The sequence below is a fragment of the Micromys minutus genome (genome assembly GCF_963924665.1).
Source record: "Micromys minutus genome assembly, chromosome: 30".
In the NCBI taxonomy this organism is placed as follows: Eukaryota; Metazoa; Chordata; class Mammalia; order Rodentia; family Muridae; genus Micromys; species Micromys minutus.
Window position 1 is genome coordinate 27,636,864 of NC_137965.1, and position 23,803 is coordinate 27,660,666.

At 37.0% G+C, this 23,803-nt stretch overlaps 1 protein-coding gene across 1 annotated transcript in view; it reads right to left on the reverse strand.

The window, feature by feature from the left end:
• LNPEP (leucyl and cystinyl aminopeptidase) overlaps positions 1-23,803 on the reverse strand; it is a 79,735-nt gene that overhangs the window by 20,448 nt on the left and 35,484 nt on the right. The window contains exons 3-11 of the mRNA XM_080941805.1: positions 22,045-22,183; positions 20,774-20,905; positions 13,505-13,625; positions 12,811-12,965; positions 10,689-10,802; positions 9,013-9,144; positions 4,758-4,889; positions 2,563-2,723; positions 2,274-2,362 (exon numbers count right to left, since the gene is read on the reverse strand). Of these exons, the coding sequence (XP_080797931.1) occupies positions 2,274-2,362; positions 2,563-2,723; positions 4,758-4,889; positions 9,013-9,144; positions 10,689-10,802; positions 12,811-12,965; positions 13,505-13,625; positions 20,774-20,905; positions 22,045-22,183 (1,175 nt within the window). The remainder of the gene's footprint in view (positions 1-2,273; positions 2,363-2,562; positions 2,724-4,757; positions 4,890-9,012; positions 9,145-10,688; positions 10,803-12,810; positions 12,966-13,504; positions 13,626-20,773; positions 20,906-22,044; positions 22,184-23,803) is intronic.

Below are 23,803 nucleotides of genomic sequence, written 5' to 3' on the forward strand. Positions count from 1 at the left end.
TCTCTCTACAGTCATATGTTGAAAGCTTGGTCCTAAGCTAGAGGATCTAATTGTTGAGGAAGAACTGCTTATCTGTCTGATAAACTGGAAGAGAATATGCACCTAGGAGGTAGGCTCTGGAGGAAGAAGGTTACTACTTTTGAATGTCTCCATAAAAGTATAACCTGCCAATGGTTTTCGTCTCTCCCGCCAGATGCCAGAAACAGAAACCTGTCATACTGTGAGCTAATGTAAATATTTCTCCCCATTAAATAATTTTTGTTATTCTGTTATAGCAACCGAGACATGACTATTGTAAGGAATAAGGAACGTTGGAGCTATTTTGTAAAGCATGAATCTCAAAAACGCACTTATAAAGAGAGCTTTTTAAAGAGCCGACAGAGGCAGATTTCTTATTGCCTATTTCTAATACCAGCAAAAATTTAAATACTATTTTGAAGTTTGCACATTTTCTTTCTTGGCTCCTTTGAAATGCTGCATTGCATTTAGACTATACTGCTAGATGCCTGGAGGGAAAGTTATTCCTCTTTGGGTCAGAAAACCATTGTAGGAACTTCTAATGTTTAGAGTTCTGTTTCACCAGGGAAGGCAACACTTTTTACACATTAATCAAAGAGATGGTGGGATCACTTTCTCTTTCCAACACTATACATGGTGAGATTGTTGTGTGGCCACAGTGCTCTGCTGTAGTGTGTGGTAAAGCTACAACAAAATGGCATGTTCACTGCAGCTGGCTGCCTCCATCTTTACTTAACACGGAAGAGCTACTTAGTGTCAAGTACCTAATCACAAACCTAACAGTCTACAATTTTGAGAAGATTAAAAAAAATCATACGATAGGAAAAAACTTACCATCTAATATTTTTATTAGGGAATAATTTAATAATGACAACTGATGAATCATGGGTATATAAGAATGAAGGGCTATGTCAATTACCATATATTTTTAAAAAGGCAAGATATAGAAATTATATTGTACATGATTTCAAGTAGAAAAATTATTAAATGCTAGGCAAGCACTAGTGAGCTTCTGAGGGCATTAGAAGACCATTTACACAGCTTATGCAATGTGGCTACACTGTGCTTAAAGGTTCTTTAGGAAGGTCATGAGGAATAATGTCTAACACGATCTTAACCTGTGCCAGACATTATTTTAGGTGCTTCATTATAAATAAACTCTAAGAATCCTTATTACATCCCTATTTTAGAGTAGGCTCACGAAGGCCAAACATCTCCTCTAAAATCTAGTTAAATGAAAATGGGAGAGCCATGGTGTGAACCAGACAACTGGGCTTCACTCACCCATCAAAATGTAGATTTGAAAACAGGCCCAAATCTAAGCAGGAACTTTCCTTTTTCATAAATCTGAAGTACTCATTGCTGATTCTCACGTAATACAAGAGCTTTATGTTCTTTTGGGATGTAAATTAAAAGGATATATATGTAGATACAGATTTATCTCACAAATGGTTAGAAATTACATTTCAATAGATTTTTATGGACTCCTTATGGTTAAACATATATGATCAACTACCACTTTCTGAAAAACTTAGGGATAGAAATGTTTCAAATCTGAAACATTGTAGCTTTTCTACCTTTTGTACAGATCTTACTACTAGAACATTCATAATCTGAAAATCTGAAACCTAAAATGACCTAAAAATCTGAAGTATTCTGACTGTTCTAATGCCGCTCATTAGAGATACTCAGCCCGTGTTGCTGCCATGATTTATCATCTCTGTGTTATCATAGTTCCTTGGCCCATTTTTCATTACCAAAGGATGTGCATGTTTACAAGATATGTTGTAATAAGCTTTACTGTAAAGTTAGGTCATGAATCAACCTTTATTATGCATATAAATAATCTATAAAATGCTTGTTAAAATGCACTGGCTCCAAGCCAAACCTTGAAAGCAGATAATAACATTTTAAGCAATTGCTCTGGTTCTTTTACTCATTTTAAAGCATAAAATATTTATCTAGCACCTAAAAATAAAACATTGCCAAAATATTCTTTAAAATTTCTTTAGCCTTTTTAAAATTTAAAATTATTATTATTTTTTTTTACTTATTTGCTTTACAAACCTTATTTCTTACAACTAAAAGACAATTCTATACATATAAAGAGTTAGTCTTAATGCAGTTAATTTTGGATGATGATTTATGACATCAGATCAGAGAATGTACATACTGGAAAATGTAATCTATGTTCAAATTTTAAAAATTACACTATTAATGATTTTTTATTAGAAAGGTATTAACTATAGTCACACCTGATTTCTTGTCCAGTAGTGAAACTGATCGATATTCTGAATAGTTTCTTCCATCAGTGACATAGGATATTGGAATATGCCAAAGGTGGCTGCAGAAGAAAAAGACTGGAGGTTAGCTTTCTTCCTGATATTGAGACATGGTTTCGGACAGTGACTGGAAACTGAAAAGCTTCCAAACTCCTAGAGAGGGACGACCTCAGCGGGTTTCACAAGAATGTTGGTACAAACATCTAAAATCCTTAGATCTGAAGGTGGAAGCAACAGGAGGTGGGGAGAAACTGGATGATACCTTGTATCTGAAGCCTGAATTTCTGGTTGCATGCTTAGAAAAAGTCTTTCTTGTTGTAGAAGAAGCTCAGTCCCTTTCCGCTGGACGGTCACTAATGGGAATCCTTTCTGTAGGGTCCAGGTTTTCATCATTTTCTTTACATCTAGAGTTTGGTTTGTGACCTATTAAATTAAGAAGAATTAGTTTTGCTTAAAGATAAATTACTTTAAAAGTTTTAGTCTAATTTTCCTGTACCTTTTCTTTTTTCCTTAATCTATTCCATGAAGACCACATAAAATTGATACTGAGTTGAGTTCACACTTTTCATCACACTAAGTACAGAGCTGCTTAAGCAAACTAGCCTGTAATGCAAGGGGGGTTTCAGCATGAAGGGTACCATGTTGAAAAGCAGCAGGTATGCTATTAACCTGTAGAGTTTAACATTAGAATTCACAGAGGGTATAAGTGAACATTTGGCCACAGCACCTCCACTTCACAAAGATGCAATGAGGGAGAAGTATTCTAGGATAGAAGCATTGTACGTCAGTTCTGAGAAGCAGAAATTCTCCACCCTCCCTTATCCCCTACTGTGTCTTCACTGTCTTTTAAGTACCCAGTCACTTGGGCAGCTAAAGGGTGACAGATAATGTCAGCAGCAGCAGCAAAAACTCTGCTCCCTTAACTGAGTCTCTCAGAGAACAACAGTGTTCTTTTTTGTGATCATAGATCTTATTTCCCCAAAATGTATAAACTTTACCTGCAAAATCTAAAATGTAATGCCACAGATTATTTAGACCCTGGAAAGCTCACTACCTCCAAGACATCTGGTATCAATGATGAAAAAGTGGTTCAGGATAAATGGTCTCTTTAAAGCTGGAAGGTTACATTCATGATTTAGCCCACTTTTCTGGATTACTCAGATGTAAACTGAAGCCACCACATCACCATAAAACCTCAACTATTACATCACCAAGACAGGTTCTACTTCAATGACCATATGCTGCTTAAAGTATAAACGTAGAAAACAATGTTTCCCAATTCCACTGAGGTATTAATCTTATCTTTCTCATAGCTCCAACCTATTTATTTCAGGTCCAGTGGCTGGGAAGAAAAGCAAGATACTTTGAGGAGTTTAAAGTAGTAGTCTGAGAAGACCAGACTAGTGTAGTTTGATATGGATGCTGGAAAAGACCTGGGGATAATGTTATAAAGAAGGCTGGGACGGAACATTACTGGCAGTGAGTGATGAAGGCAGGCATACGTTCCAAATGTCAAGACATGTGATGGGAACCAGTAAGTGATGGCTCTCAACTCAAGTGCCAACATCTTACTCAAGAAAAAAAAAAAAAAAAAAACAATGAAAACTAGTGTTAGGAAGTAAAAATTATTTCTTCTTTCAAGCAGAACTCAGTAGGAAAGTCCTTCTTCTGGGTGGAAAGATAATAGTAGGAAACACTAACATACAGAGTAAGTGATGAGACAGATCCAAAACAAGTTTGGTTTCTTTTTGTTCTCCCAAAACAAGGGTTCTTGACACAGGAACTATAATACTGAAACTATGTGTGTTGTTTTGCATGTATGTGGTTTTGCTGAAGCAGATGACATGAACTTTTATCAGATTTTCATCTACATCTGTGATCTTGCAGAGCACAAAGAACTATCAATCTAGATCAGATTAACAAACTTAAAAGCCGACCAAGACTGTGCAGCCAACATACGGATACAGGCAAACTGGGCTCACACACTGCATTGAAGAATAACTTCTATCTAATTACACTGCTTGTTAAAACGCAGAAGTGGAACAAAAGCTAAGACACAAACAACTCAAAGGCAATATGGGACTGAGAGGGATTAGGGCCCTTAAATCAAGAGATTCATAGGACTCCATATAGAACCATTAATTAAAGGTAGAAAAACTAGAAAATATAACTACTTTAAAATAACTTTTTGCAAAAAAGTAAAGTATCAAAAATAAGTAATATTCATTAATATTGAGGGGAAAATGTTTCTTTAGCAAAAGAGGAATGGAGACTGAGGTATAGAATAATATGTCCATCCATGCCAGATACATTTTTAAAATAACAACAAAGAATATTTTCATTTCTTGACTTTGATAACAAACACTTACATGCTAAGCTCTATCTTTTCTCTCTTAAACATCTCTCATTGGCACCATGTCTGTAAGTGTTAACTGGATTGGATTATCTGTTACTTACCTCATTGAAGCTGTCCCAGAGATCATCGCTTTGAATCGCTGCATAGCTGTGATTGTGTAGGTAGAGAATGACAGCATGCTGAAACACATCTTCACTAAGGAAACTTTTCAACATCAGCAAGAGAGACGCTCCCTGTTCAAATCATTGAGAGAGAAAATATCAGACAATTATAGGCTAGAGAATCAAGAATCTAAGATTATCCATTATTTCTAAAATACGTGAGTTCATATATACAACATAGTTATAGTACATTATTAGTCTTCCATGTACATAGATGTAGACTATACTTAAATACAAATATTTAAAGATATAAACATTAACAAAGGGAGTTAGATTCCTATGCACATTAAACTGACCATGAGCCATTCTTTGTGGCTTGCCAGTGTACTCTGCTGTTTCCATGTCAGCACTGAAACAGTCAGAATGTGTGTGTTTTCAATAGAAAAGTGACAAATTTATATGGCATCCCTTTCCCCATCTCCAGTGCACAATCCAAGTGCATACAATGAGAAAACACAGTCAGTTATCAGAGCTTTGAAAGTCTCTGTGGTAGTAGTAATTACATCGTAATTTTAGTCTTCCATGCTACTGAAACAGTCAGGATCTTCCTTCTTCTAAAGAAATGTACTATATTAATGAATGTATAGAGGAGCAAGCAAACACTAAGACTCCAAACTGGGCTTGCAAGTATTCAGGCAATAGTACAGTCCCTCATATACATCACATTTCAACCAGGACACAACTACCTGTTTGCTGCTACTTCTGATTTGAGAGAGAAATCAGGTTGCTTTATTAGCAACTGATATTATTTTCTATCTCCAGCATATGTCATTTTTTATTTTATAATGAAGGCTAGTTAAATGACCAATTCAGAGATGTGACTACAGAAACAGTGCCTATTACAATGCCTATCAGCAAGCACTAAACACAATGTTTGAATGCATTTCACTTGTGATAAAAATGTAGCAATATCAAGTCATCAAGGTTATCAGTAATTACCATTACACTCATTTTTATACTATACCTGTATTTATTCTATAAATATAAACATTCTTTTTCTCAACAGTTCCAGCTTTTTTCCTACATGACCAAGTTTCTCCAATATTATTCCCATCAACAAAACCCTGACAAATATTACTTGTGTATATACTATGTATGCATCATTGACTCACTCTTTCTTCACAACCCCTCTAGTTATCACGCCAGTCCTTGCTCCTCCTTTGTAGTAAATCTCTGCAGAGGCATCAGCATTTACCCTCTTCCCATGTTCTTTTAAACCTCAGACAAACCATCATCTACCAGTAATGTCATAACCAAGGTCCCTGGTGAATTTCCTGGTTCTAGAATCATCTCAAGTCTCTTACCTTATCAATAATGCACAAATAGCAGTTAATATGATTAATTACCCTCTCCTGTTCGAAAGTCTTTATGCACACAGCCTTGAGATAGTGTTCTTGATTTATCTTATTTTTCCAATGACTAAAGTTTAGTATGCCCTGCCATTTAAATCCTTGGGCCTCTCTTTTTCTCTACCTAAATTTGCTTTCTAGTTGTTCTCTACTGGCTTTGACCCCCTGATTTATATATACTTAGATTTTTTTTTCTGAATTTCAGATTCATATTCAGCTACCTATTTGGTATCTCCACTGGTATATCTAATATACATTTCACACTTAAAAAATTCAGTTTTTTCCTTGTCCCTTATCTACTTATCTAGTAGTCTCCATTTTAGTAAATGACTATTCTAATTTCCAGTTGTTGAGAGCAAACTTTTTCTCATGTGTGTGCCCACACAGGGGCACAGACACACAGCCTGGTGGCTAGCTTTCAGGAGATGGTTCTCTGCTTTATGATGTGGACCCCTGGACTAGAAGTCAGGTCTAGCCAGCCCTCAGGGGAAAAAAAAACAAAAAACAAAAATCTACTAATGTTATGCTTGACTCTATTCATACATTCTACATATCACCTACCAGCAAATGCTAACTCCACCTTATCTCATTACCATCACAGTCCATCCACGGCAACTACCGGATCAGTCACCCTGACTCCATGTGCTGCTAAACACTGGGCATAATTTTAAAACAGTCATGATACTTCCGGACCACATGTTCTTCACCTAGATTAAAACATCCTTATATATTTCACGTCATAATGTTTTCACTTCATAATTCTACCGATGTCATCCTACTGTCCTTTATTCTGTTGCTTACTTATCTGCTCCTACCTTATTTATGCCTGAACATGACAAGCAATCTGCCATCTTAAGTTGTGTGGGACTTCCTACCATCAGCTCCAGTTTGATTCGGTACTAAAAGGATTCACAGAACTCAGCTGATAGGCTCACTCACTATTATAATCTCTGAAAAATCACTAAATAGCTGGAATACAGTAGTTTCTTATCCAGAGGTGATAATTTCCAACACCCCCGAGTAGATTACATAGCACAAAAGTATATATCCAATGCTTTCCCCTACAATACAGTTTAATAAGTAAAGCATGTGTAATATTAATAAATCCTAATGATAAGGTAATTATAACAATGTACTATAATAGGTCATGTAAATGTCTATTTCAAAATATTTTACTATATGGTGCAGGTCTTAGCAAGATGGGCTTATGATTTTCTTTCTTTATAAAGTTAAGAACTTTGGCTTAGTGACTTGAAGTAACCACTTTATAACTTTGCTTTGGCAACTACATAACTCTTGTAACATTAGGGATCATTAATAATAAAGATACCTGGCCACAAGCCCGAGTTGAGCCAGTTAATCTGGTAAAGGAGATGAAAGTACAGTTGCACACACAGCATGGCTACACTGGAGAAAGGGCTGGCTCATGCCCACGCAGGACAGCGTGAGCTTTTCCTATTACTCTGAATGACATGTAGTGTAAAATTTACAGATTGCTTGTTTCTGGACTTTTTTTTTTAGTATTTTTCCTAAGATGGCTAATAATAGTTTACTGAAACCAGAAAGAAAAATTTTAGATAAGGAAAAATTAGTGTGTGTACGTGAATGCACACACGAGTGTGTATTCAAATTAAACACCTGATTTCTTGTTAAAAATACTATTATTTACTTCACCCGGCTTTAATGTGGAAAACATTTCTTCCTTCCTTATCTCTTACCCCATCACTAAGTCCTTCAAGTGAAAAACTCAATTTAGTTTTAGACCTATTTTCTCCCATTTTTATGACCAGTCATTGCAAATGTTTGTCACTGCATGTCTGATTTTTAGTACCATGTTGCATTTTTGGTCTCAGAATCTACTCTATAAACTGAATCCAATTTAAAATTTCTAAATATGAAGTTGAATCAAGTCATCCTTATGTTTAAAAAAAAAAAAGTCATGGGTTTCTTATGGCACTCAGCCCCTGCTGGGGCTTATGCCTCCTTTCTTACCTTCCTAACCCTGGCTCCATCTCTGAATAAGCCCTAGCCATCAGCACTCCTGGTTCTTCCTTCAAACTGTAGCTCCATCTCTGCCCTACCCTGCTCCCTGTGCTCTTTGAATTCTCTCTTCAACATGCATACAGGTTTTTTGTTTTTTGTTTTACTATTTCAGCACACACAGTCTCTCTTGCATGTCTACATGTATTTACCTCCTAATTTTGAGCTTTTTGGTGGCCTGGGTTCTATCCTCTCACTTAATGTATTTTCTTCTCTATCTGACAGGGATTTACTATCCAGGGACTCTGACACCCAAACATAAGAGACTAATAAGCTTTAACATCACCCTTCTGACAACATTCAGGCACCAGTCCCACACTATTCTGTTCTCCAACCTGGTCTGATCCCAACAGGACCTCTGTTTTCCATCCACTGTCAAGACCCGCAGTCTGTGCTTCCATTCTGAAGGGTAACACCAATTACTAAAATAACATTTCTTCCTTCATTTCTTTGGTGATCTTGACTCTAGAAGATGCCTACATTCTGAGCACCATAATAAAGGGCTTTGCTCAGGATGCTCTTTTGAGAACACAGTCTATGTATAGATCCATGAAGAAAACTAACTTCAAAAGATGAATTCTTACAAGATCTGCTTCATTTAGTCACATGACAAAGAGGGAGACAGAAACACAAAAGTTAAGACTAAACTCTAAACAGATTTACATGTTTAAAATTTAAACAGTTAAACTTCAATAGGCTACAAAAGACAACACTTCTTCAGTCTTTAATGTGAATCATGCTGTTTGCTGACCCTGAAAATGAGTTGGAATTCTATCAAAAGTACATTTCTTTGTGCACAGTGATACCTTAAAATAGGAAAGAGAATCAAACATTTCTTCTATTTGTTCCGAAGATTGAACAGATGATGATATTGGATGAGATGAATTCAAGGAATCTTTCCTCATGGTTTTAAATCGAGCATCTAAGAAGTCTTCATACTAGCAAGAAATAAAACAGCAGGAAGTCATGACCAATAAAAAGGCACTTACAGCATTTATTTGAACTAAACAAATTGCTACGGAATGAAAAGGCCTGGGTTCACTAAAATGCAGCATTTAAACAAATGGAAGTAAATTGTACACATTTCCTTATACTTAACACTGCACTTAGAACTGAGGGATGTGAGAATTCGAATTCTCAAGACAGAGCACAGCTGTAAAATTGTGAATCTGCGACTATAAGAAGCAAATTCCAAACCTGAATATCCAAGATAAATATTCAACAAAGATTAAAGTAGATTCTTAAAATAGAAATTGAAACTTGGAGTGGAAACTTGGTCCTCACCTTGATTTTCTATTAAAACTATATACAATTTTTAGTTAAGGTTACTTTAAATAAAATACAACTTTTATTCTGAAAGCATTGAGAGCTCAGCCAAGAGTGTCCCTGGAATGTATATTAGAATTTAAAGTGTTCTGAGCACCCCCAAGTGGTGAAACTGTGTATTCCACTGCTTAACTAAGTAGCAAACATTAAACTATCTATTTAGTATCTCAACTAAAAATTGCTTGCATTTGTAATCAAGCCCTATACACAGAAATGTCAAACTGGAAACTCTCAAGATTACTTCTTGTAAGTACCTAAAAAATGTATGTAGGGAGTCTAATAGTAAGTCACAGAACTTCACGGTTGAAGACATTACTATGTGGGAGACTGTTCTGTAGTTTGGGGGCTCATGTTCCGCGCTTCCCTTCAGCTTCCCAATAATACTTAAATTATTTTAGCAATATCTATCTGTCAAATTTTGGCCTACTATGTCTGAAAATCCCTGAGTACAGGAAATACCTTCAACTCTAATGACACACTCACAGCACACTGCCTCTCTGTAACAGGAAGGTATTCGAGTCTTTGAAACAAATATTTGATTTGTACACAGCTATAGGAATTTGTTTGTTTTTTACATATTTATTTACCTTATGTAAATGACTACATTGTTGCTGTCTTCAGAGACATCAGAATAGGGTATCAGATCCCGTTATAGATGGTTGTGAGCCATGTGCTAGGAAATGAACTCAGGACCTTAGGAAGAGCAGCTAGTGCCCTTAACTGCTAAGCCATCTCTCCAGCCCTTGTTTTTATATTTAAGCAACTTATATGCTATTTAAGAACTGCTAAAAGAATGAACTCAGTGACAATATAAAAAGCAGTATTAAAGTCAGTTTTCATTTAATTTTTTATACAAGGATTGCTATTATTTTCCAACTTTATTTAAAATTCCTTCAAACAAAAGGACTACATCTAATAAAATAAAAAGTCATGGTTAAAATATCCATCCTACAGTAAAAAAATAATCATTTTAATGTTTAATGAAATTCATCACTATGCAAGAGTAGCTTTCACTGTCAAGTCTCCAGAATTACTGATTTTACTACAGCTTTTAAACATTCTCTTCATTATCTCAAATGTGTAGAAAATATATGGTAAATACTAACTTAAAATGTGGCTATTCCCTCCTCATAGGACAAAGAAACACACTACTTACACTGTTGAGCTCTTTGAATATTTTTTCCACAGAGAAATACTCCATGAAAGTGGCAAAGCCTTCATTTAGCCACAGGTCATTCCACCACTGCATTGTGACCAGATTACCAAACCACTGTAAGAGACAAACTAGTAACCAGCAGGACATGTATATTCGCAGAATTTCTTAATTGAATGCACTATCAGGATAACTGAAGATAATCAAATTAAAAATATCTTAAAAGAAATTATACCCAGAGTAATTAAAGTCTTATCAAAGTTAAACAAACTATCTCCCCAAAATAAAGAATTTTAAAAGCTGTATATACTGATTTTAGAAGTAAAATAAAAACTTCAAAAAAAGCAGGAAAGACTATATTTATTTATTTATTAAAATATGTATGATTTTTTTTAAACATATGCTGTATACATCATGCTATACAGGTAATAACAGGAAGAGGAGGCAGGAAGTGGAGATTAAGGGAGAGGAGATTCCGGGAGGAAGAAAGATGGAGACAGATGTGTATGTTTCTCTTGGTGCATCTCTTTATAAATAAGGTTGTTATGAATGTTTTACTAGGGATAGAATTGTACAAGATCATTTGACTTATCTAGGTAGGCAAATTATATATCTATTGCATCAGAGTAGTTTGGTGTGTTCTTTGATTACTTAATTGAATTCAAAGGGTGTAGTGACAGAACACATAAGGCCTGCCACTGAGTTGGGGTGTGTGTGTCTAAGGCTTGGCAACAACACACCAAGGGGAAGGGGGTGAAAACAACACGTTGGGATGGTCGCATCCGCCAGGACAGAAGCAGCAGGGGCGGTAGAGTGACCGCGCCTGAGTTCTTAGAGCTGGCTTAGAGCGCCAAGTGAGAGATCCCCGCAGTGCCATATGTCATAGATCGGGTGCCGGCACTAGTGCAGGATAAAGGGTTAAGCCATCTTTTAATATTTACGGCAACACACACAAATAAACTTCTTTAAAAATACTTGCAATAAAAAGTGGTCATGGAATATGCAAAATTGTCAAGATGGTATGGGGCTTATTTCACATCAGTAGCAAAAAATAAGGTTATTAATAAAACCAAAAAATTACATTTGAAAGTTGCAATCATTTATTTTTAAAAGATAGTATCTTAAAATCTGCTTAATAGGAAGATTAGTTATAAGCCCTAAACAGAAGATAAAATAAAAGACATACTCTATAGAGTTAGAAGAAATTTCACAAAAGAGCACTTTTCTTTCAGCTCACTAATAGCAGTAAGTATATACTTGATATATCAGCTTGCCAAGAAGTTCTTACAAGGGTCACAGAGTCATCTATAGATGACATTTGAGTCAAAGTTAACTGGCCACAACACTTCCTAGTCTTTATCACATACTGTTTGTTTAGTTTCTGAAACCACCGAAAAGCATCTCATTCCAAGGGCTCAACAGAGATAATGTGTTGGAAATGGGAATTCTGACAAACATTTTTTTCCATCTTATACAAAGAATTCCTTTATTTGGGAAAGCTTCTTTTTCCACATTACTAGAAAACATAGTTGTAGCAGGAAAAAGAAAAAGAAAATGAAGTACCTATGAAGTGGTACTCAAGAGTTGAGTTGAGGTAAGAAAAATTGAGCTACACAGTAAGAAGGTTCTAGCTTAATAAGAGAAACTAGTGTGAGGGAAAATGTTTTATCCTACGTTTCACTGAGAAGCCACTAGCTGTTAGATATGACACAGATATATATTATTAAGAAAAAGAAATGATCTCCCAAGTTTAGAGAATTTAGCTCAGTGATATAGTGCTGTCTAGTAAACACAAAGTCCTGGGCTTGGTCCCAGCAGTGGGAAAATGAAAAAGACAATCTAAATATACAGTTATTCTTCAAGGCTTAATATCACAGTTGTAAGTCTGAAGAAATCATTTTGTAGAGCTAAGTCAAAATTTATCCACCTGTAAAATGGAATTACTGCCCACCTTTGAACATTTATGAGATGAGACAATGGACATGAAATGACTTAGAGGTGAAATCCTTCCCCTTGTCATTTTATATAACAGTAATACTAGAAGTGCCAAATAGTAATGCTTATTAACATACAGGTATTTACTAAACTCTAGGGAGGGAGATATAATAGTACTGGTTGGTAATACCTGATGTGCCAGCTCGTGAGCAATGATTTTAGTGACCAGTTTTCGATCTGCTACTGAAGAAGTATCATTGTCATACAGAAGAGTCTCTTCTCGGAATGTAAGCAGGCCCCAATTTTCCATTGCTCCTGCTTCAAAGTCAGGAATAGCCACCAAATCTGGACATGACAAGATAGAAGAGATCAACTTCTCATCTAAAGAATTCCCCAAGTCAAGACATTCTGCCCGTAAAAGGTCTTTCATGATCCTTAACATGAGGAATCTTCCTTTTCAAAGGTCTAAATGCTGGATATCCACTGAGGAAAACCTAATCAGCAATTCCACTGTCCCCTAACAAGGACAAAAGCAGTCAATTTCCTTCGCAATGAACCAGATTAGAGTGAGCAAGACAAAGCCTAGTCAGAGCCCCATATGTTCTTTAGGAGCAGAGTCACACCAAACAAAACCTCAGTCTTCTCACTGACTCCGGCTCCCAGTAAGTCGTTTATCATCTGAATCAGAAATTCCTTGGAAGTTAGAATTTATCAAACTCCCTACAGAGCCTTAAGCAAATTTCTACAATCCCATAAACTTTTAAGTTACCTAAGTAATTTTAAGTCTAACTTGGGTTTCTTTTAAAAAATTTGGCAAAGCTTTTTCTAAAAAATCTTTTGTTCTAAATTGCAATAAAAATAAAAGAAACTATTTTAATTCTTACCCAATTTCTTAAGTGGGTATTGAATTTCAAAGTAATTTTGATAAAACTCAAGGAGCTTTACAGTTGTGTCCAAGGCATGGTGAACTTGGCCAATTTTTTCTGGTACAGCATATACAGAAACCTAAAGAGAAACATAATCCATGATGTAAAAAGACAGGTAAAATGACATGTCACTCAGAAAGAACTGTTGGGACCACAAATTCTAATAATTCTTCCAGGCACACAGAAAAAGTCATTCGTATCCATACTTGCACAGAAGAATTACTTAGAGTTTTAATCTTTTTAAAGCTCTCCCCAATATCTCAAATAAAATACTGTGGTATCTAAGAGCAAATCATAAGCACTGCCCCTAATGTAATGATCATTCTTGCACTCCTGTAACCGACAAGGACTCTTACTTATGAACTCTGAAGAGGACTCATATGTAGCACAAAACCAAGTTGTTAATCCTTTTACCTGTTATTGTGCCTGTCATCCAGTAGGCAGTAAATATATATTCATAAATAAATATTGACTTCAGTTGTTGGCTTGCGTTTACGGATCATGTAATATAAAAACAATCTCACTATGATTCAGGTCTCACCTTGCCCATTCACCTTAGGCTACACACTCAGAGAAAATCATATAGAATCACACAGATTACTTAAATACCTAAGCTTTCTCTATTTGAAATATAAGTGCATAGTTTAAGTAATATGATATGATTATAAAAGAATCTGACATTTGACCAAGGGATGCAATTAGTCTCAGATCTGGCAGACAATTAGGAGAAAGGGTTTGGAAGTTTTTTTCATCTCCATTTTTTTTTTTACTTAAAAGAACATGTGCTTTTAACTTTTTAATACACATTTATCACATGCTCGTTATATTTCTACCAACCTCATTCTTAAAAAAATAATAAAGCAGTGGAAAATAAGCAAAGAGAATAATGTGTCTTGGCAGAAATGTCTTTTGCCATTTTGTGGTCTCAGAGATTTGAACTACAGTACACACATTAGGCCAGCACTCTACGACTGAGCTATTTCCCCAGGCCACTTTTTACTTTTTATTTGGACAGAGGGTCTCATCAAGTTCTCCAGGCTTAGTGTTAAACTCATTTTGCATTTCAGGCATGTCTTGAACCTGTGATCCTCCTGCCTCGGCATCCCCAGTAGGAGGGATTACAGGTCTTCACTACCATGTACAAAGGAGAAAAATTCCTTACAAAATATTTTGGGACCTGTGCCTAGAGTACTCTGTACTGACTCCTCTGGGAGAGGGCCTGTCTCACAGAAGTGCTGACACATCTGAGAACACAGGTGAGACCAGAACTTCTGCACAAATTCCTGGCCTAAGAGGAACCTGCCTGGAGCACTCAGGACACAGGAACAGAGGAGCAGTCCGAAAAAGGATCCTTCCGGTTTCCGCCTATGCCAGGGGTTGGCTATGTTCTACAGCTCTCTATTCCCAGAACGTGATGGGAGAGAGCTGGACCCCCAGAAGTGCTGAAACAGCTGAGAGCACAGGCTTACAGAAGGATCAAGCCACTGTCAGAATCAACAAGACCAGTTCACAACAGAGATAAGCAGACAGGGAGAGGCAAGTCCAAGAATCTAAGCAACAGAAACAAAGGCCACTTGGTTTCACCAGAACCCCGTTCCCCCACCACATCAAGTCCTATATACTCCAAAACACTGAAAAAGCAAGATTCTGATTTAAAATCACAACTCCTGATGATGTTAGAGAACTTTAAGAAGGTCGTAAATAAGTCCCTTAAAGAAATACAGGACAGTACAAGTACATAGGTAGAAGCCTATAAAGAGGAAACAATCAGTCAGGTGAAGGAACTGAACAAAATCATCCAGGATCTAAAAATGGAAATAGAAACAATAAAGAAATCACAAATAGACACAACCCTGGAGACAGAAGAGATCATGAGTCATAGATGCAAGCATCACCGATGGAATACAAGAAAAAAGAGAGAGAATCTCAGGGGCAGAAGATACCATAGAAATCATTGACACCGCAGTCAAAGAAAACGCAAAACACAAAAAGCTCCTAACTCAAAACATCCAGGAAATCCAGGACACAATGAGAAGATAAAACCTGAGAATAATAAGTATAGAAGAGAGTGAAGAGTCTCATCTTAAAGGACCAGTAAATACCTTCAACAAAATTATAGAAAAAAAACTTCACTAACCTAACAAGAGATGCCCATAAACAGAAGATATCCAAATAGATTGGACCAGAAAAGAAATTCCTCCCATCACATAATAGTCAAAACCCCAAATTCACAAAACAAGGAATATTAAAAGGGAAAAAAAGGTCAAGTAATATATAAAGGCAGACCTATCAGAATTACACCAGATTTCTCAACAGAGACCATGAAAGCTAGGAGATCCTGGGCAGACGATATACAGATGCTAAGGGACCACAAATGCCAGCTCAGGCTACTACATCCAGCACAACACTCAATTAATATAGACAAAAAACTATCTTTCCACAAATCCAGCCCTACAAAGAATATTAGATGGAAATATTCACCACAAGGAAGTAAACTATACCCTAGAAAAAGCAAGCCAAAAAAAAAAAAAAAAAATCTTTTTTCAACTAACCCAAAAAAGACAGCCATACAAACATAATTCCACCTCTAACAACAAAAATAACAGGAAATAACAATCACTGGTCCCTAATATCTTTCAACATCAATGGACTCAATTCACCAAGAAAAAGACATAGACTAAGACTGAATACGTAAACAGGACCCAGCATTTTGCTGCATACAGGAAATGCACCTCAGTGACAAAGACAGACTCTATGTCGGAGTAAGAGGCTGGAAAACAATTTTCCTAGCAAATGGTCCCAAGAAACAAGCTGGAGTTGCCATTCTAATAGCGAATAAAACTGACTTTCAACCAAAAGTTATCAAAAAAGATAAGAAAGTACATTTTATATTCATCAAGAAAATTCACAAAATAGAAACAGAAGGAACATTACCCAAATCCTTCTATGAAGCCACAATTACACTTATACCTAAATCACACAAAGACCCTAAAAAGAAAAAGAATTTCAGACCAATTTACCTCATGAACATTGATGCAAAAATACACAGTAAAATTCTTGCAAGCCGAATCCAAGAACACATCAAAACAATCATCTATCATGATCAGGTAGGCTTCATCCCAGGGATGACCGAATAGTTCAATATACAAAAATCCATCAATGTGATCCACCATATAAATAAACTCAAAGAAAAAAACCTCATGATCATCTCATTAGATGCTGAGAAAGCATATGACCTCTTCATGTTAAAAGTCTTGGAAAGGTCAGGAATTCAAGGCTCATACCTAAACAGTAAAAACAATATACAGCAAACCAGTAGTCAACATCAAAGTAAATGGACAGAAACTTGAAGCAATCCCACTAAAATCAGGGACTAGACAAGGATGCTCACTATCCCCCTACCTATTCAATATAGTACTGGAAGCCCTAGCAAGTACAATCAGCAAAAAAGAGGTGAAAGGGATACAAACTGGAAAGGAAGAAGTAAAAATATCACTCTTTACAGATGACAGAATAGTGACCCCAAACATTCCACTAGAAAACTCCTAAACTGGATAAGCAAAGTGGGTGGATATAAAATTAAACAAAAAAGTAGCTCTCCTCTACTAAAAAGATAAATAGGCTGAGAAAAAAAAAATCAGAAATGCCACCTTCACAGTAGTCACACACAAAGTACCTGGGTGTGACTCTAACCGAGGAGGAAATGTCTGACTGACAAGAACTTCCACTGTCCGAAGAAAGAACTCGAATATCTCCGAAAATGGAAAGATCTCCCAGGCTCATAGATTGGCAGGATTAATGTAGTATAAATGGTCATTTTACCAAAAGCAATCTACAGATTCAATGCAATGCCCATCTAAATTCCAACTCAGTTCTTCAGGGTTGGAAAGAGCAATTGTCAAATTCATTTAGAATAACAAAAGCCCAGAATGTTAAAAACTATTCTCAACAATAGAAGAACTTCTGGGGGAATCACAATCCCCAACCCCAAGCTGTATTGCAGAGCAATCATGATAAAAAAAAAAAACTGCACGGTATTGGTACAGAGACAGGCAGGTAGATCAGTGGAATAGAACTGAAGACCCAGAAATGAACCCACACGCCTATAGTCACTTGATCTTTAACGAAGGAACTAAACCTATCCAGTGGGAAAAACACCCAGCATTTTCAACAAACGGTGCTGGTTCATCTGGCAGTCATCGTGCAGAAGAATGCAAATCGATCTATTCTTATCAGCTTGTACAAAGCTCAATCCAAAGGATCAAGGATCTCCACATACACTGAAACTAATAGAAGAAAAAATGGGGGAGCCTCTAACACATGGGCACAGTGATAAATTTCCTGAAAAGAACACCATTGGCTTATGCTCTTAGATCAAGAATGGACAAATGGGACCTCATAAAATTGCAAAGCTTCTGTAAGGACTTTGTGAAGAGAACAAAATGGCAACCAACAGATTAGGAAAAGATCTTTACCAATCCTACATTTGATAGAGGGTAATATGCAATATATACCGAGAACGCAGTAAGTTAGACTCCAAATAACCAAATAACCCTATTAAAAATGGAGGACGAAGCTAGACAAAGAACTGAGGAATACTGAATGGTTAAGAAGCATCTAAAGAAATGTTAAAACATCCTTAGACATCAGGGAAACACAAATGAAAACAACCCCAAGATTCCACCTCACACCAATCAGAAGGGCTAAGATCAAAAACTCAGGTGACAGCAGATGCTGGCAAGGATGCGGAGAAAGAGGAACACTCTTTTTTGATGGTGGGACTGAAAGCTGGTGAGACCACTCTGGAAATCAGTCTGCCGGTTCCTTAGAAAATTGGACATAGTACTACCTGAGGACTACTCCTGACCATATATATATATATATCCAAAAGATGCTCCACCATATACCAGAGACACATGCTCCACTATGTTCATAGTAGCCTTGTTTGTAATGGCCAGAAGCTGGAAAGAACACAGATGTCTTTCAAGAAAGGAATGGATACAGAAAATGTGGTTCATTTATACAATAGAGTACTACTCACCTATTAAAAACAATGATTTCATGAAATTCCTAGGCAAATCGATGGATCTAGAAAATATCATCCTGAGTGAGGTAACCCAATCATTAAAGAACACATGTGGCATGCACTCACTGATAAGTGGATATTAGCCCAAAAGCTCAGATTACCAAGAAACAATGCACAGACCACATGAAGGTCAAGAAGAAGTAAGAATAACATGCAGATGCTTCAGCGCTTCTTAGAAGGGGGAACAATATTCACAAGAGGAAATATGAAGACAAAGTTTGAATCAGTGATTATAGCAAAGGCCATCCACAGACTGCCTCATGTGGAGATCCAGCCCAAATACAGCCACCAAACCTAGACAATATTGCTGATGACAAAGAATGCATGCTGACAGGTGCCTGATATAGCTGTTTCCTGAGAGCCTCTGCCAGAGATTTAGAATTTCAGAGGTGGATGCTCTCAACCAACCACTCGACTGAGAATGGGGTCCCCAATAAAGCAGTTAGTATAAGGACTGAAGGAGCTGAAGGGTTTGCAACCCCACAGAAAGAACAACAATATCAATCAACCAGACTCCTCCTCCCCCCAGAGCTCCCAGAGACTAAAGCACCAACCAAAAAGTACACATGGAGGGACCCATGGCTCCAGCAACATATGTAGCAGAGGATGGCCTTGTTGGGCATCAACAGGATAAGAAATCCTTGGCCCTGTGAAGGCTCAGTACCCCAGTGTATAGGAGAATGCCAGAGCAGGTAAGTGGGAGAGAGTGGTTGGGAGAGGAAACATTTTCATAGAAGCAGGGGGAGGAGGGAAGGGATAGGGGAATTCCAGAAAAAAAAAACCGGGCAAGGGGATAACATTTGAAATGTAAGTAAAGAAAATGTCCTATTTAAAAAAAAAAAAAAATCAAAGGAAAAAAATAGTAAAACTATTGTTTATTCATGCTATCTAAGAAAAACATTTAGTATTAGATAGCACTAAAAATGAGATTATATGTCTTGGCATGCAAAATATTAAACAATATGGTTACATATGGAAAAATGTGCAGTTTACTTATGCATATATGTACTTATAATACATTCATACATGTAGTCGGTTTTTCTTTTGTGTGTCTGTATATAATATCATAATACTGGAAAATTAGGTATATGGGGCATTAAAATGAACTCTGATTAAGAGATCAGAGCTAGTAATTGTGGAGAGGCGATTCCGTACCATGGTCTTATCTTGTTAGGCTGTGCTACTTCCTAATACAGATGAATAAAGCATCTGTCCATCCACCCAAAAAAGTTATATGAAACTTCTTTCTTAAACTTTAAGTATGCATGAGGATGAATTATATATGTGATAATAAATTATGACACTAGAAGAAATGGAAGAATTCACTAGAACAATGAAAATACAGCTGAGCCTATGAAGAAATGTCTCAGATATTAAAATGATCAATTTTAATGTAATCCTGCAGACAATACGAAGTTAACATAGCAGATGAGGTGGCAGGTTTGGAAAGGTAAAAGGAAGTAGGTACTTAAAAAGAAACTTGTGTATCGTCAGTGTAACTCTACTATAAATAAAAATTCAAATCAAACACCTATTTATGCATAAATACAAAAAACCAAAAAGCATCATTAAATTATAAATTATGAAGAAATAGAAGTAAATTAGGCCATTAAACAATTTATACACTCTCCATGGATAAACTCAACCAGGACTTGCTTCTATCTTGTTTGGGGATTGAAACCAGAGCTTTACACATGCTCAAAGAACACTGCTGATCTCCAGACCAGCACCTATTTTTTTTTTAAGAATATTCATCTCATTTTTACAGCCAATCCAGCATTATAACAACAGTTACACAAATTACTAAGACTGTTGAAGTATGGCAGGCCGAGAATCTTACCTTTTGTGTTAGTTTAATGTGAAATAGCCATTTAAGGTACTGACATCATACTCTAGAGTCCAGCTCTAGAAATGTTAGCACAATATGCTATCTTACTAGAAATCTCATTAGATAGCAAACTTCAGCACTATTGACTCTTGGATATCAAACGAACAGTAGTAAATAGGAGTCAAGTGAGAGCTGCACTTCTGATATAAAATGTTAGAATCTTATCTAAAAGCTTGTACTCATAAAGCAACCACCAAGAACCACCACCACCTTACTATACACAGACTTTCAGACAATTAGAACAGCAACATACCAGAGTTCCATTTACATCCTGGCTCAGGTTCCTCATCTCCCCGACAATGAAAGCAACCAGGTATGTGCTCATTTTCACACTTTCAGAAAACTCATCTTGAATAAGTCCTTCTTCTGCAGGGACCGATGACTTCTATAGCCAAATAAACAGAAAAGGAAGATGACAGTCTGTAATCAAAGAAATCAGTGCACATATACTGAGAAACTAAAAATTCATGTAAGAAGTAATTATTTATTTTAATCTTTCAACACAAATTTCTAGAGTATATTAGTTTTAGTTTCTTCTACTACCCTTGATTAAGAGGACACAGAGAATAATGAGAATCCCTCAACATGACTCTCAATATATTTAAATTACCTGTAGAAGTTGTTCTGTCTCCCCAATTGTAGCAAAACTCAAATACGTCTCCAATCCCTACCTCCATAACCGGAGGGTTATTGATTTCAAGAAGGAACTGAAGCTAAGACATCCCTGACATGACTAGCAGTCCATGGAGGGCCTCCAGGAAAACTTAGTGAAATCAAAAGCATTAAGTCACTAGAGAACTCGACAACAGACTAAAGGTGGAGACATGCCAGGAACTCTCAAAATTTCCCAACCACAAAGTGGGTTTTGCTTCAGGTTATTGTAGAAGTAGGAGCCCACCTCATACTGTCTGATGTCCATGGGGGTAGACTGCACTGCCTACTGCCTGTGGCTACTCTATACCTCTAGCTATACAGGTTCTAGGGAGTACCACACAGGCTGCAAAGAGCCATTTAGGCAGACACAAAAGGAACCCAGGTTCTGTTTAGCATAAAACTCCTCTGCTTGGTGTTACCCCTACGACCTCCCATGCAACTAAACTCAAGAAAGAGGCTCCAGTTCTTGTCCATTTCCACATGACAAAAATCCAAAGTTTTATTTACCAAAACATTAACAATGATCACAATTCCATAGTCTCTATGGTGCTTACAAGAACAAACTCATTACGTCTCAAGTAATTTACTGGGCTTTACTAGTTCATAGTGTTAGTATTTGTGCTACTGTAGAGGAAGAAGATACTTCAAACTCCTACCCATGCATTCTAAGTCCTGCAGGGTCTTTTCCTTCCTCTGGTGTTCCTCAGACTGACAAAAGTACTTTTCTTTCCATTTTTATTTAACGATTTCAGAAACAACATATACACGTATGTTTCTAAATATCCCTACCAATAGTACAGTGACGAGGAAGCCAACTGTTCTCGGAGATAAAGAGATCTATCCAAATATTTCACCCTCGTGTTCCAGTACCTTAGGCATATTTGATAAAGTAGTATGGTGCTCATCCCTTGTGATCTTGATGATAAATGTGGCCTTCAGTGCTGGTTCATCAAAACAAGGAAAAGCAGATCTTGCTGCCAGAGGTTCAAACTGAGTTGCTGCAAAGTACCTAAAAACAAATGCAAATTCAGTCCAATAGTTAGAGTGCCTACTAGACAGGGCATCCTACCAAATACTAGGGCTACGAGGAAAAACACATTACAATTCCAGCCTTTAAAAGACCCAATATTAATGGAGAGGGAGGGAGCAGAGGTCTAGACGGGACAGAATCTTCTAGCAGGCTTCAAACTACATTCTAACAGTGGAAGCACATTAGTGCAATCAAATAGCATGAAACAAATTCTTCTGGAGTTGAAGACACTGTAGAGAAACTAGTACACAGCCTGATTGGGTCCTTGACTATCAAGCACACTTGATAAAGCAGAGACTTGAAGAGTACACTTGAGAAAGAAGGCAGTGTGTGTCTATAAGCTGGAGCAGCTGCTGAGTGTGGTGGGATTCACAAAGTAGGTGCTTGAGTTTCTAACAGAAGTCCATCGGCAGGATTGACATTAGTTGCTACCAAACATCTGGGTTTGCAACACTGAATCTACAATAAAAAAATTGTTCCTCTTTTCAGAGATGAACAGAAATGGTTTTCCCTTCCACACCACAACAGCAGCAGTTAAGACCTTAAGACATTCAGTTCTGTATGTGGAAAGCACAAAAAGAAGCAAGGGCTAACGGCAGATTTAGCCAGGAGAAAACTGATGGGTGTGTATGACTACACAGCAGAATGACAGGCCCAGGGCCCTCTCTCCTAGCAGCTTCTATACTACTCACAGGCACTTTGCACAGCACCCTCTGCTCCTCACTCCTTAGACTCCACTTTGAGAAGATAGCAGAAAAGAGAGACTTGATTTTGGGGTCTACATTAACCACATGATTCTGTCAAGTCTGTAACCTAGATCTCAGTTTCATATGTTATAGATTATGGCTGAGACAGGTTTACCTGCACCAAGCCCAGGGTTGTGTCAGAATCCAGGAAAGCTTTACAATAAACCCAAACAAAATGTTGGTATACTACCTAGGTGGTTCTACATTGATGCTTATTACTAGGACAAGGTAACTACAACTCTCTCCCATATCTAAAATCATTATGCCTTTCCTGATAAGCATAGGCCCAGTAAAAAAGTGAGCTTCATCTGATAACCATGGTACTTCTAATATCCATCCCTTTTATTCATCCACTGCCAATATTTTCACCTAGTAAACAGAATGGGATAAAGTCTAAATATATCCCTATTACTCACACTAGAGAGGCCTATTTACAGACAAAAATTACACCATAATGTTCTATTTCTCTCTTGCTCTCTCTCTCTCTCTCTCTCTCTCTCTCTCTCTCTCTCTCTCTCTCTGTCTCTCTCTCTCCCTCCCTCCCTCCCTCCCTCCCTCCCTGACATTCTTGACCCTCCTGCCTCTACCTTCCAAAAGTGCTGGGACTACAAGTGCATTCCATCATACCTGACTACAGATACTAATATTGTAAGTCAAAACAAACAAAAAAACTTTGTTATTGTTAAAGTAATATAACAACTTTCTCACACAAGTCTATGAGAAGACTATATTCTGAAGATAATTACAATCTTTTCTCTATTCTGAAAGTTGATAGCTATTCTTTCCTTGTGACTACATTTGCTTTCACAAACACTTGCTAAGCATGTCCTCAAGTCAGAACAGGAATTAGCTG